Source organism: Euprymna scolopes, chromosome 13 (genome assembly GCF_053919585.1).
Source record: "Euprymna scolopes isolate OS-2025 chromosome 13, ASM5391958v1, whole genome shotgun sequence".
NCBI lineage: Eukaryota > Metazoa > Mollusca > Cephalopoda > Sepiida > Sepiolidae > Euprymna > Euprymna scolopes.
Genome location: NC_136494.1, coordinates 51227196 through 51239904, shown reverse-complemented (window position 1 = coordinate 51239904; position 12709 = coordinate 51227196). Strand labels below are relative to the sequence as shown.

At 30.0% G+C, this 12709-nt stretch overlaps 1 protein-coding gene across 7 annotated transcripts in view; it reads left to right on the top strand.

Moving 5' to 3' along the window:
- Window positions 1–12709, top strand: part of LOC145292018 (golgin subfamily A member 1-like) — a 250205-nt gene that overhangs the window by 172163 nt on the left and 65333 nt on the right. For 4 of the 7 annotated variants that reach the window (XM_080138021.1, XM_080138017.1, XM_080138015.1 and 1 more), the window contains 2 exons: window positions 6370–6465; window positions 10246–10341. In XM_080138021.1, coding sequence (XP_079994147.1) covers window positions 6370–6465; window positions 10246–10341 — 192 coding nt within the window. The remainder of the gene's footprint in view (window positions 1–6369; window positions 6466–10245; window positions 10342–12709) is intronic. The other 3 variants (XM_080138020.1, XM_080138022.1, XM_080138018.1) reach the window with 1 other exon arrangement.

Sequence of the window (12709 nt, the reverse complement as noted above, 5' to 3'; positions counted from 1 at the left end):
AGAAACACTCGTCTAGCTGTAAACACTATCAATAATTTCCCCCACTCTTTATCTGTGGCTAAACCTAAACGTAGATTCCATGAACAAAGCTTCTTTCTTAGAACTGCACGCCTGTGGAATTGTCTTCCGTTTTCCTGCTTTCCGGCTGACTACAATATGGTTGTGTTCAAGTCTAAAGTAAATAAGTTCTTGATGAGCCGTTCCATATAAGTTATTAAATTTACCAAATTTTCATTACTAATGATTACTATATTGACCAATTTCTACTGTACACTCTTTAACCCTTATCCTTGAGTGGCCTCTGGGCCTTGATAATGTGGTGATGCCTTTGTAAAAAAAAAAAAAAAAAAAAAAAAAAAGAAATTGAAACCTTAAAAAAAGTTGAATATACAACAAAATTAATTTTTTCTTTTATCATCAAGATGAAAAGTTATAGAACCTCTAAATACAACTAGCAAACATATTAACATTATATAATAATATAATCACAAAATACCTTCTCTGGCATGAAATAACCTCTAAGGCTGTGATATGCCAATAAAATAAACAAAAAAACAAAAGCAAAATTTTTCTGTATAAAACCTAACCAAACACCATCTATATATTTAGTTGAAGATACTTGAAGCATACACTTTTCCAAAATTACTGGATTTGGCATTAAAAAACTGAAAAATGCCAACCAACTAACCAACCAAGATTTTATAGAATATAACAAGAATAATAAGAAGAATGTGTCTATGTAGTATCCTTTCATGTGTTGTTAGAACAATTGTAAAGGTAATGGTATTAATTCAACCTGTTGGCAAAAATGATAAAATCAATCGGTTGAAGCAGTTCATCCTTACAAATCTACAGAATCAGAAACATTAAGTCTATTCAATATGTGAAATATTTGAGGATAGATTTTAAGCAACATTTTACCATTAGCATAAGATCCTTATTTACTTACAGTTGTTGATGAACATTTTCAGCCCCAAGTTATTTTTTGTGTCCAGACTTGTGTAATATAGTGTGTTTATATATATATATATATATATATATATATATATATATACACACACTGCTATTCTAAACAAGTTTAGACACAAAAAAATAATATATATACACACACATACACTAATAATTATAAATATAGATAATTATTTTATATACCTACAGACACTAGTGTTTCATGCTTACGCAATCATCAGTGCAGGAGATGCTGATCAACACTGTTTGAAGGATTTGCACCTTGCAATGAAACCACCTTTGACTCTATTAGCAAGAAACATACCCAGGGCCACCATGCACTGCTAAAAAATTAAGGGAAATTTTAACGTTAATGAAGCTTAATGTTTTTAATACAGATGACCTTAGAGTGATCAAGTAATAGGAAGTCATGATATCACACACAAGGTCAGCTGACCAACTTTTCCAATTTCCTAGACATTGCTCAATATATATATATATATACTAGCAAAAGTACCCATCATTGACTAGGTTCAAAAACAGCCTACAGAAAATGGACTCTAGGTTATGAAAAGAGATAGCTTTGAATTGGGGCTATCAAAACCAAAGTAAAATATGATGAAAGTAAAAATAAAATAGACAAACCCCATAATTTATTATACCATACCTGTTCACACTGAAACACTTATCACAATATTCTGTGGATCTATATTAAAAAACCTTGTTAAACTTTGTGACATATTTCCATTCTATGAAGGTCAGACGCGAACGAACACCCCATAATTTTATTATACCATATTTCTTCAAACTGAAACATAATTATCAAAATATACTTACGCAGATAGATATGAAAAGTCTTTATTAAAGTTTGTGCCTATTTCCATTCTATGGAGGCCAGGCGTGAATGCAGACCCCACAATTTTATTATACCATGCCTATTTAAGTTAAAACATACTTATCAAAGTATTATTATGTACATCTATATCAAAAACACTTGTAAACGTTTTTTTTTAATTTTTTATTTCCATACTTTGTAGACCAGGCACATATGCAGACCCCACAATTTTAATGAATCATCATTACGTCAGATCAAACATACCCATTCCTGTGTCTCGATACATCTTCTATCATTATATGTAATCAGTTTTCTATAATAGTCAACCATATAGGAGCCTATTCATGACCAGATACACACACACAGACGTTCAGCTTTATATTATAGATTAGAGTAGGTCCATTTTGAAACCGTAAATAATCGCGTTTAAAAAAAGCTGCAAAATAATGTAAAAAGTTACCACGAGAAATATTTTTCTTCAAAACTTTGTATTCAGTTGAGCTTAAAGACCAAATAAATTTGAAATAAAGCCCGGTTTTAACAAAAATAAAATAATACAATAATAAATATTTTTAAGTTTATTATTATTTTTCCTTAGAAATTAAATGAAAATATAAAAATTAAAATGGATTAAAATCACTATAATATTTAATTTCATATACAAATAACTATTTACATGCATCAGTTTATTCATCGGATATTTTTACTTGTTGAAAACTCTCCCTTTAACAAAACATTTCCAATTTATGTTTGTTTACTTTTTAATTATAACAAATATCTATTGAATTTTCCATTAGGCTAGACTTACCTTTTAAAAAATACAACTGAAATAATTATTCTGATTGGTTTATATTTTTTAAGTTTTTATTCATTAAAAAACGATTGTGTTCATCCTATGTTTATGTTTTTTATCTTCATGAATATACAAAACAAGAGTAAACTATTCGAAATACAACTTAAATAATTATTCTGATTTCTTTATATTTTTTAATAAATGCTCTTATGCATATAACAGTGTTTATTCATTAAGAAACCTGTTTTGGGGCTAATCTCGGAATTAAGTACAATTATTAAATTCATGTATTTATAATTTCATCAAATGTATCACAGAATTTTTAAAAAAATATAGTACTTATGCACTTATGTTATGTGCTGAAATAATAAGATTATTTAGAAAACTATTCTTAACATGGGGAGGAGAATGTGTTTTGTAACTATTCTGTATTTTCACCTAGCAATCATAAAGATATTTTGAATTTAATTTGAAAATATTATTTAAAAATATGACGGTAACCTAAATGCATAAGCACCAAAAATATTTGTGTAATTTAAATTGTGATAGCAGATTTTTTGCAGGTATTTTCTAAAAAAATGTCCTGAAAATCTGCAAATTCAACTTGCAGTAAAAATGTAATTAAATTTTCAGATCGACCTTCAACCATTAAATAAGACGCCTTGCACTTGGGTTTGAAGTCTGTCCATTCTGATTGGCCTTCTTAAACCAGTGATATTATTATTGATAAATGTAAAGTTGCTAGGGCAAAGACTAAAGTGAAAACAACTGCCCAACAAAAACATGATGAAATTGTTGAAAATCTTATCTGTATTGGAGTTGATGGGAGAATGGATAGGGACACATTGCTTCATAAGGAAATTGTGGAGGAAAACTGAAGAAAAAAAAAAAAAAAGGACCAGAACACCGTTTAATAAAAGAAACACCAAGTAATGTTCTGAGACATAGAGTTCATCTTAATAGTGGTGGATGTTTTGTATGGATTCAACAGTGAGAACACATTAATACCAACACAGCTTGTGAAGGTTGAATGGTTGCAATTTTAAAATAAAAATATTTAAAAAATTTTTCACACAATTAGTTGCTCTCAGAACCCTTTTTAAAAACATGGATGGTTACGCAAAAGGCCCTACAATATTCAGTGCCCCTTCATCTCTGGGGAAATTATGCTCAAGTGATTGCTATGATTAACCCCAAATCTCATTTTCCACTATTAGCAGTCCTCTAGAGTTAATTTTTAAAATCGATGAAATACATGATATCAGTTGTGACCAAAGACTCGTATGAATACACAGTAGGTATTTCTAAAGATAAGGTTATGCTTCCTGAAAAATTGGTCCTTTAAACCAAACAAGATGGTTAACTTTGGCCATCAGACTCATGTATTTATGAACTTGTGGTGCATATCCACAAAACACAAATTAATAAATTTTATTGTAAATGTGTGTCACTTGTTAATTTGAAATTAAAGGAAATAATAAATTCCACAATCAGTAAGTGTAAATTTTTTAATATGATCCAGATGATTAAGGAGCAGCCTCACGAAATCCAACAGAATACATTAAGAAATATACTAGATAATACCATTTTGTTTACTACCTAAAAACCATCTATATTCTATAGTCAAATCTTAGGAAGTTGAAGTAAGAGAAAAGTTTTTAAAAAGAAAGTAAATATTTATTTATATATCACTGACTCAATTATTTATTCCAATGTATAAAATCATTTTTAAAGATTTTTATCTAATTTCACTATAATTATTATAGCAGTACAGATTAGAAGTTTTTAATAATTCAATTAATTCATTTAAGAGTGAGGAAACAACCAGAAAAAAGTTAAAAAAATACAATCTATTAATTTTAATTCCACACATTGGACACAATAGATTTTACATTATGTGGCATTTTTAAACCTCCAATGATGGAAGATTTTTCTGAATCTGAACTTCAAGAATCATTGATAAATGGAACCAAGCGTGACTTGCCAGATTTTTCCTCATGTTCTCAGGGCGTGGAATGGGTAGTTAAGTTAACGACAGAAGCTTTACAAAATGTATATGGCTTTGAAGCAGGGCATCAACATATTACAGCCAAGTTTTGAGTCAGAAATTGAGACCAGCATGTTGGTCCAAAGACTCTTACATGGAGCTGTTTGACTATATATTAAGCTCTATTAAAATAGTATTTGTTTTTTCCTTATTTGTTTGTTATATTTTTAATTATAACAGTAAAAAAAAAACAATTTCCAAGGTATTCAAATATTATTGCTAAATTCATAACATTAAAAAGTAGTTTGCTAAAATAGATACTGAAAATAGAGGTGACAGGTTTTCAATTTGAAAACTTCTTTAATTAATATCATTTTTATTAAATAAAAGGACATTTCCTGATTTTAAATACTAAAATTATTTGCTTTCCACACTTATTCTAGCAATTCTTGCAAAAATAAGGAATTTTCAGTATGTTTTTGTCTACGATCTTTGATGCCAAACGCTCAAAAAACCATTGAAGTATTTGATCTAATTTTTTGCGTGAGTACTTAATATGTCCATACACAACTTTTGGTAAGTGCGATTTTATAAAATTTTAAGAAAAGTGAAAAATCAACCTATCCTAATATATATACTATGGCAAAGTAAATGTTGCATATATAACAAGTGTCAACCAAAATACAAACAATTAAAAGGGTGCGTGAGTGTGTGCAGTGTTTATACATATACAGTTCATCAAATAGGACAATAACGTATGAGAGACATTTCAATAACATTCCTCTGCCATTGATAACATCCATTTCAATAGCAACAAACTTGTAATATACTGCAGCACCATCTTTGTTTGCTTCCTCAATCCATCAGGTTGTCTGGCATTATCCAGGCGTCACAATATTCAACACTCCTTCCTTACTATTTTTCAAAGATGTATGTACATTTTTCTATTGCACCTCTTCCTCCTATTCATAAGAAATCATCCATAGATTTTCTTTTCACACACCCTCAGACTAAGAAATGGTCAGTATTTTTTTTTTTTTTGATTAGTCATTGCGACTGACTGCTCTTTTATTTTGAAATCATTCCTGCTATTAAATATTTATGAAGAGAAGAAATATTAATTCATCCAATCATTTTATTTGTTTTTAAAATAATAGACCAAAATATGATTATAAGATTTTTAAAGTTATTAAAGTTTACCCCCAAGTTAAATTCTTTAGTTATTTTTTTTAATTCTCTTTTTGTTTAAATTGTATTCATTTTTTTTTATATCTTGTTCTAATATGTAAAACCAAAGATTTTTTTTTTAATTTCAATATAGATCATGTATCTTACTATTTTGAATTAAATTTACTTGAATTGAATTTGAAATTTAATCGTTTTTAATGTTTTCTGATAGAAATAATGCTATGAAGCCAGAAAGGGATCCCGGTCTAAATAAAATAAGGGAGTATTCAATGGACAATGACTGATCAAAGAAAAAAAATGTAACATATCGCAGCATCATCTTTTGTTTGTTTCACTTGATGCATCAGGTCATCCGACACTCTCCGAAAGTCACAATATTCAACATTTACATTATGAAGAACCATGAAATCATTTTATTTCTTTTTGATATCTGCAAAAGTTTTACCCAGAACATGAACACTTTATGACATTTCATCCATCATAATATTATTTTCAATATTCCTGTTCAACTATTATTGAATTTTTATACTTTGTATACAACTTTATTTTTAGATTTGATTTTTATTAGCAACAATAAATATGAATCTGGTATTGTAGAAAGAAAAACTGTTTTTGTAGATCTCCCATCTGAATGCCAAGATTATTGAAGATAGCCAAGAATTAGCAGGAAGTCAACATGAAACTCAAATTGTAAAGGAAAATCTTCTCAAACAGGTATGAAAATAAAAACTTTATTTGTTCTGGCAAAAATGGAACAAAAGAGTGCTGAAAGCTGAATGATATTTATCAGCAATGTCCCAAGTAATACACACGTCAGGCTTCCTATGTATGGATAATATGAAAAGCAGACTTACCCTCTTTGACAAAGTTGTAAAGAAACTGACCAATCTAGATGGAGGAGTGACTGACTGAAATGTTGTTACATCAGTGGCCAAGGAGTAAAGAGAAAGTTAACTTTTGTATCACAACTTTTACATTGGTCACCATGTGGCTAAATCAAATGATGGAAGACCACTTCATGAGTACATGATCTATGATGCCATGCATGGAAAAATTTACAATTTTTTTTCTAGGAAATCAGAAACCAAAATACAACCAAAATGTGTTCAATTGTAAGTCAGTTGAGAAAAAAACTGAAAAAAAATCATCAACAAAATGTTTTAGGAGGATTGAATAACACAATGTTATTAATATTAATATAGAGATATAAATATGTTAAATTCATAGTGTATTGCAACTGTGATTTTTTAAAAATAATTATTCAACACTGAATAATTATTGTTAAAATCTTAATTAAAATTAAAATTTCTTTTTATTGAATAAAAATTATATTATTTATTTAAAACTAGCAGTCCAGTTTCCCAGCATTGGCGAATTAAAAAAAAAAAACTAATTTATTTGTGCTTAGATGTGCATGTAAACAACCCAAAATATAATTTATGAGCTTTATTTCTGTGCTAAGTTTTATTTGAATCTTGTAAATTAATGAAATTGTATTTTTTGTATTAAAGTGATCAGTAGGGATTTCCAATACTTGCTATAGAATCAATGACATCATCATTTTGTGTGTATTTTATGAAGCTGTTTATAGGAATTGTTTATTAATGGATAAAATAATTACTTCAGTATAGAATTAAAATGCCAAGGGAATTTAAAGCATTTTGTTTTGATTTCATTGAATAAAATACAGAGATGTGAGGAGAGGGGCATCAAATATGAAAATAATTTTCCAAATCCTCTAACCCACGCACACAATGGAAATATGAAATGTTAACAAAGCAGTATTGGAAAATGCTGAAACGAATGTATTTTTGTTTTCTGTGACTTTTTGTACTCATAAAAATGTGATATTCATCAGGAATATTCTTTTTTCTATGAACAAAGAAGTATCTGTTCTGATGGTATACTTAGTCTATTATGACCTAGGATAATGAAACAAAAGTCTTTCTATACTAAATCATTTTTTTGTTCCAACCCAGAGTTCTCTTCTTTTTTAGCGGCTAAAAACCGACCTTGTGACAAAATTTGGTCTTGTTGGGAGTCATGTTAAAATAATAATTTTATTATTTAAAAACCTATTGGGGAGGGGGCATAATTAACTATTCTGTATGTTCATGTAACAATTTAATGGACACAACTATTGATAAAAATTAAGTTAACTCACAAATCATAATCCCCCCTTAAAAAAAAAACAAGAAGTTTGAGTATCTTACCCACTTCCCTCTCTAAAAAAATTTTACTAAATGCAGGATAAGTTACTTTTCTATGTGTATATTTTGTAACAATGTACTGAACACAAGTACTGGCAAAAATGAATATAATTTGAAAATCATACCTCCAAAATTTTTACTATCTCATGCAACCCTACTCTCCAAAATTCAAAATCTAGCACACTTCAACAGCTTCAAAAAGATGTTTAAAAAAGGAAATTAAAGAAAGTAATAAATGGTGGTGATTAGTTTCCTGTATAAAATGAACATAATTGGAGCATGTGCCTAAAAAACCTATTATGAAAATGAAGAGGAGTGTCATAGACAAACAATTAGTATTGTGATTTAACAATTTATGAAACAAAATGGGTCAAGCAAAGAAGTGGATAAAAAAGAAAATTCTCCCTATACAAATAATTGGTTTTAATGGCATTATTCCCAGTGTGTTGTTTCAGCTATTATGTTTCTAGAAATGTAAGAAGTAGAAATACCCCAAAAATTTAATTAAGCATGAATATTCTATAAAGTAAAGAAAACAACATAGTGTGTATGTTTATCGAACAATGTGTATGTTTACCAAACAATGTGTATGTTTACCGAACAATGTAATAAAGCGAAATACAGTGAAAGAAGTAATGCAACATGCAAATCCTATGTTGAATTACATTGCATGGTCCAAGTTCTGTATGATAAAGGAGAATTTGTAAGGTTGTCTGTAGGTGCCTGAATTCATCGTGTAGTCATATGGAAGGGAAGAGGTCCAATAGCAAGTAATTTAATACGGCCGGGCCACCATACCACTTACTGTATATGAGGTGTGTTTGTGTTTAGAAGTGTACAAATGGAATGCTTACATATGTGTATTGTTGACTTATGAGTAAGGAATATTTTGTAAGCTGTTCTCAAAATATAGTGAAATCAAACTGAAGGAAACCAATGTAGTATGACAATATTACAGAACATAGTTTGTTTTCATGCGAGTTGTATGCATGTTAGTGTTACATGATAAGGGCTGTCCCCTTTTCATGTAAGTATAAAAATAGAGAGATTTAGTTAAATGTAAAAATGAAATAGAATAGACGAAATTCGAACCTCGTAATTTAGGTTTAGAAATAGATTATGAGAGAGAATTAGCAAATGGAATGTGAAAACAAACCATTGTTTAGCTTAGAGATAAAATAGTTTCAAGAAAAGAATGTGCATTGTAAATTCTGTTATGAAAATTCAATTGAAGAATGCAACTATAAGATAATTTAATAAACATGTTTTTAACATATTGGAAAAATAGGTTACTCGGAATATAGGTTAAAATTCCTTTTGTAAACAAAGGAAAAAGTTTTGGACACGCATTTCCAGAACACGTGAAAGAAGACACATGTTTTAACATGTTTATGACGTCATGGAAAATGGGAAGTTCTCGATATAGTTAGAAACTTTAGAGTTAAGCAGAGAAACTGAGAGAGTCTGAGGACGACAGACGACAGTCCAGACATGGGATTCGAACGTCTAGAAGCGAGACGGTCACTTTTGAAACTTAGAATGTGAAGCTTTGAATTCTTGACTCAGAAAACCACGACCGGTCGGGAGAAGAAATAAACCCATCATATGTTTTTATAAAAAAAAAAAAATGTACTAAATTTAATACAATCTGAGGTGTTCATTTTTTTATGATTTGCTATTTCTAAAAGAAAGCATATGCAATTGTAATATGTATAGCAAGCTGGTAGATTCTGATGAAACTGTTATTCCAATGAATTTTTAAGAATAAGGGAGCATTTATTATGTGAATCTGTAATCATAATGCACTATGTATAAAATGGTAATGTGGTGAAATGTTGTTTTATATATTACATTCGAAAAAATCTGTGTTGTAGATTTAGTTTGTGAAATCTTTCCTGCTACTAAATATTCAGTAGAAGAAATATTAATTCATCCAATCATTTTATTTGTTTTAAAAAAAATAGACAAAAATATGATTATAAGATTTTAAAGTTATCATTAAAGCTTACCCTCAAGTTAAATTCTTTAGGTATTTTTTATTCTCTTTTTATTTAAATTGTATTACATTTTTTATATCTTGTTCTTATATGTAAAACTGAAGATTTTTTTTTTTTTATTGAATTTCAATCTTACTATTTTGAATTGAATTTGAAATATAATCTTTTCTGATGATAAGACATTGCATGACATTTTCTCAGTTAAAAGTTGATTTTGAGTCATGCATACATGATTGTACTAATCTTTTAGTTGAGTTCATGTCACTGAAAAAAGATTTCATTTACAGATGGAAGATTTGCAAATGCAACTCGATGATGCTGAAAAGAGAGCATCAGAACACTGGGATCTTGCCACTGAAAAGGATATTCTTCATGATAAAGAGGTAGGATCTACAATCATTTTTGAAAGTTACCATATATTTCTCTGCTTTATTTATACTCTTCTTAAATTATGTGACTCTATTATTTGATTAGATTTCTAAACAATTTTCAAAACATTAAATTTATTCGTAGTCTTGGCAACATGATTAACTTCTGATAAATGTAATTGCTTGTTTGAGAACAGGTAGGACAGCATGGTGTAATGGATACTGTCTGGGTTTATCAATCGTTTTGGAGTCATTTAATTCTGAATCCACTCATTTGATATTCTAAGTTTTTAATATCTTTAAGTATTTACCTATTATATCAAGGGTTTGTAGATTGATTTATTTTATCAGCATGTACTTTATAAATGATGGATTACATCTAATAAACAGAATCCTGATGAGTACTATCACTATGAATCAGTCAACCTGGGATTAAGAGATGACTAAAGTGGGGTTCACCATTGAATGCAGTTTTTTATTATTGATGTGGACCCAAGTTGGGACGACGAAAAACAACTTGAAACACGGTATAGGTTTTAAAGATATATTGAAAAAGGAACAAGATACAGAGAAAAGTGGTGACATAAGCTTGTCGGTCAGATATCGGTAGAATGCCATATTGCTGAGATTACTTGGCTCTCGATTAATATATTATTTGAAACAAGATACAGAGAAAAGTGGTGACATAAGCTTGTCGGTCAGATATCGGTAGAATGCCATATTGCTGAGATTACTTGGCTCTCGATTAATATATTATTTGAAACAAGATACAGAGAAAAGTGGTGACATAAGCTTGTCGGTCAGATATCGGTAGAATGCCATATTGCTGAGATTACTTGGCTCTCGATTAATATATTATTTGAAACAAGATACAGAGAAAAGTGGTGACATAAGCTTGTCGGTCAGATATCGGTAGAATGCCATATTGCTGAGATTACTTGGCTCTCGATTAATATATTATTTGAAACAAGATACAGAGAAAAGTGGTGACATAAGCTTGTCGGTCAGATATCGGTAGAATGCCATATTGCTGAGATTACTTGGCTCTCGATTAATATATTATTTGAAACAAGATACAGAGAAAAGTGGTGACATAAGCTTGTCGGTCAGATATCGGTAGAATGCCATATTGCTGAGATTACTTGGCTCTCGATTAATATATTATTTGAAACAAGATACAGAGAAAAGTGGTGACATAAGCTTGTCGGTCAGATATCGGTAGAATGCCATATTGCTGAGATTACTTGGCTCTCGATTAATATATTATTTGAAACAAGATACAGAGAAAAGTGGTGACATAAGCTTGTCGGTCAGATATCGGTAGAATGCCATATTGCTGAGATTACTTGGCTCTCGATTAATATATTATTTGAAACAAGATACAGAGAAAAGTGGTGACATAAGCTTGTCGGTCAGATATCGGTAGAATGCCATATTGCTGAGATTACTTGGCTCTCGATTAATATATTATTTGAAACAAGATACAGAGAAAAGTGGTGACATAAGCTTGTCGGTCAGATATCGGTAGAATGCCATATTGCTGAGATTACTTGGTCCTCGATTAATATATTATTTGAAACAAGATACAGAGAAAAGTGGTGACATAAGCTTGTCGGTCAGATATCGGTAGAATGCCATATTGCTGAGATTACTTGGCTCTCGATTAATATATTATTTGAAACAAGATACAGAGAAAAGTGGTGACATAAGCTTGTCGGTCAGATATCGGTAGAATGCCATATTGCTGAGATTACTTGGCTCTCGATTAATATATTATTTGAAACAAGATACAGAGAAAAGTGGTGACATAAGCTTGTCGGTCAGATATCGGTAGAATGCCATATTGCTGAGATTACTTGGCTCTCGATTAATATATTATTTGAAACAAGATACAGAGAAAAGTGGTGACATAAGCTTGTCGGTCAGATATCGGTAGAATGCCATATTGCTGAGATTACTTGGCTCTCGATTAATATATTATTTGAAACAAGATACAGAGAAAAGTGGTGACATAAGCTTGTCGGTCAGATATCGGTAGAATGCCATATTGCTGAGATTACTTGGCTCTCGATTAATATATTATTTGAAACAAGATACAGAGAAAAGTGGTGACATAAGCTTGTCGGTCAGATATCGGTAGAATGCCATATTGCTGAGATTACTTGGCTCTCGATTAATATATTATTTGAAACAAGATACAGAGAAAAGTGGTGACATAAGCTTGTCGGTCAGATATCGGTAGAATGCCATATTGCTGAGATTACTTGGCTCTCGATTAATATATTATTTGAAACAAGATACAGAGAAAAGTGGTGACATAAGCTTGTCGGTCAGATATCGGTAGAATGCCATATTGCTGAGATTACTTGGCTCTCGATTAATA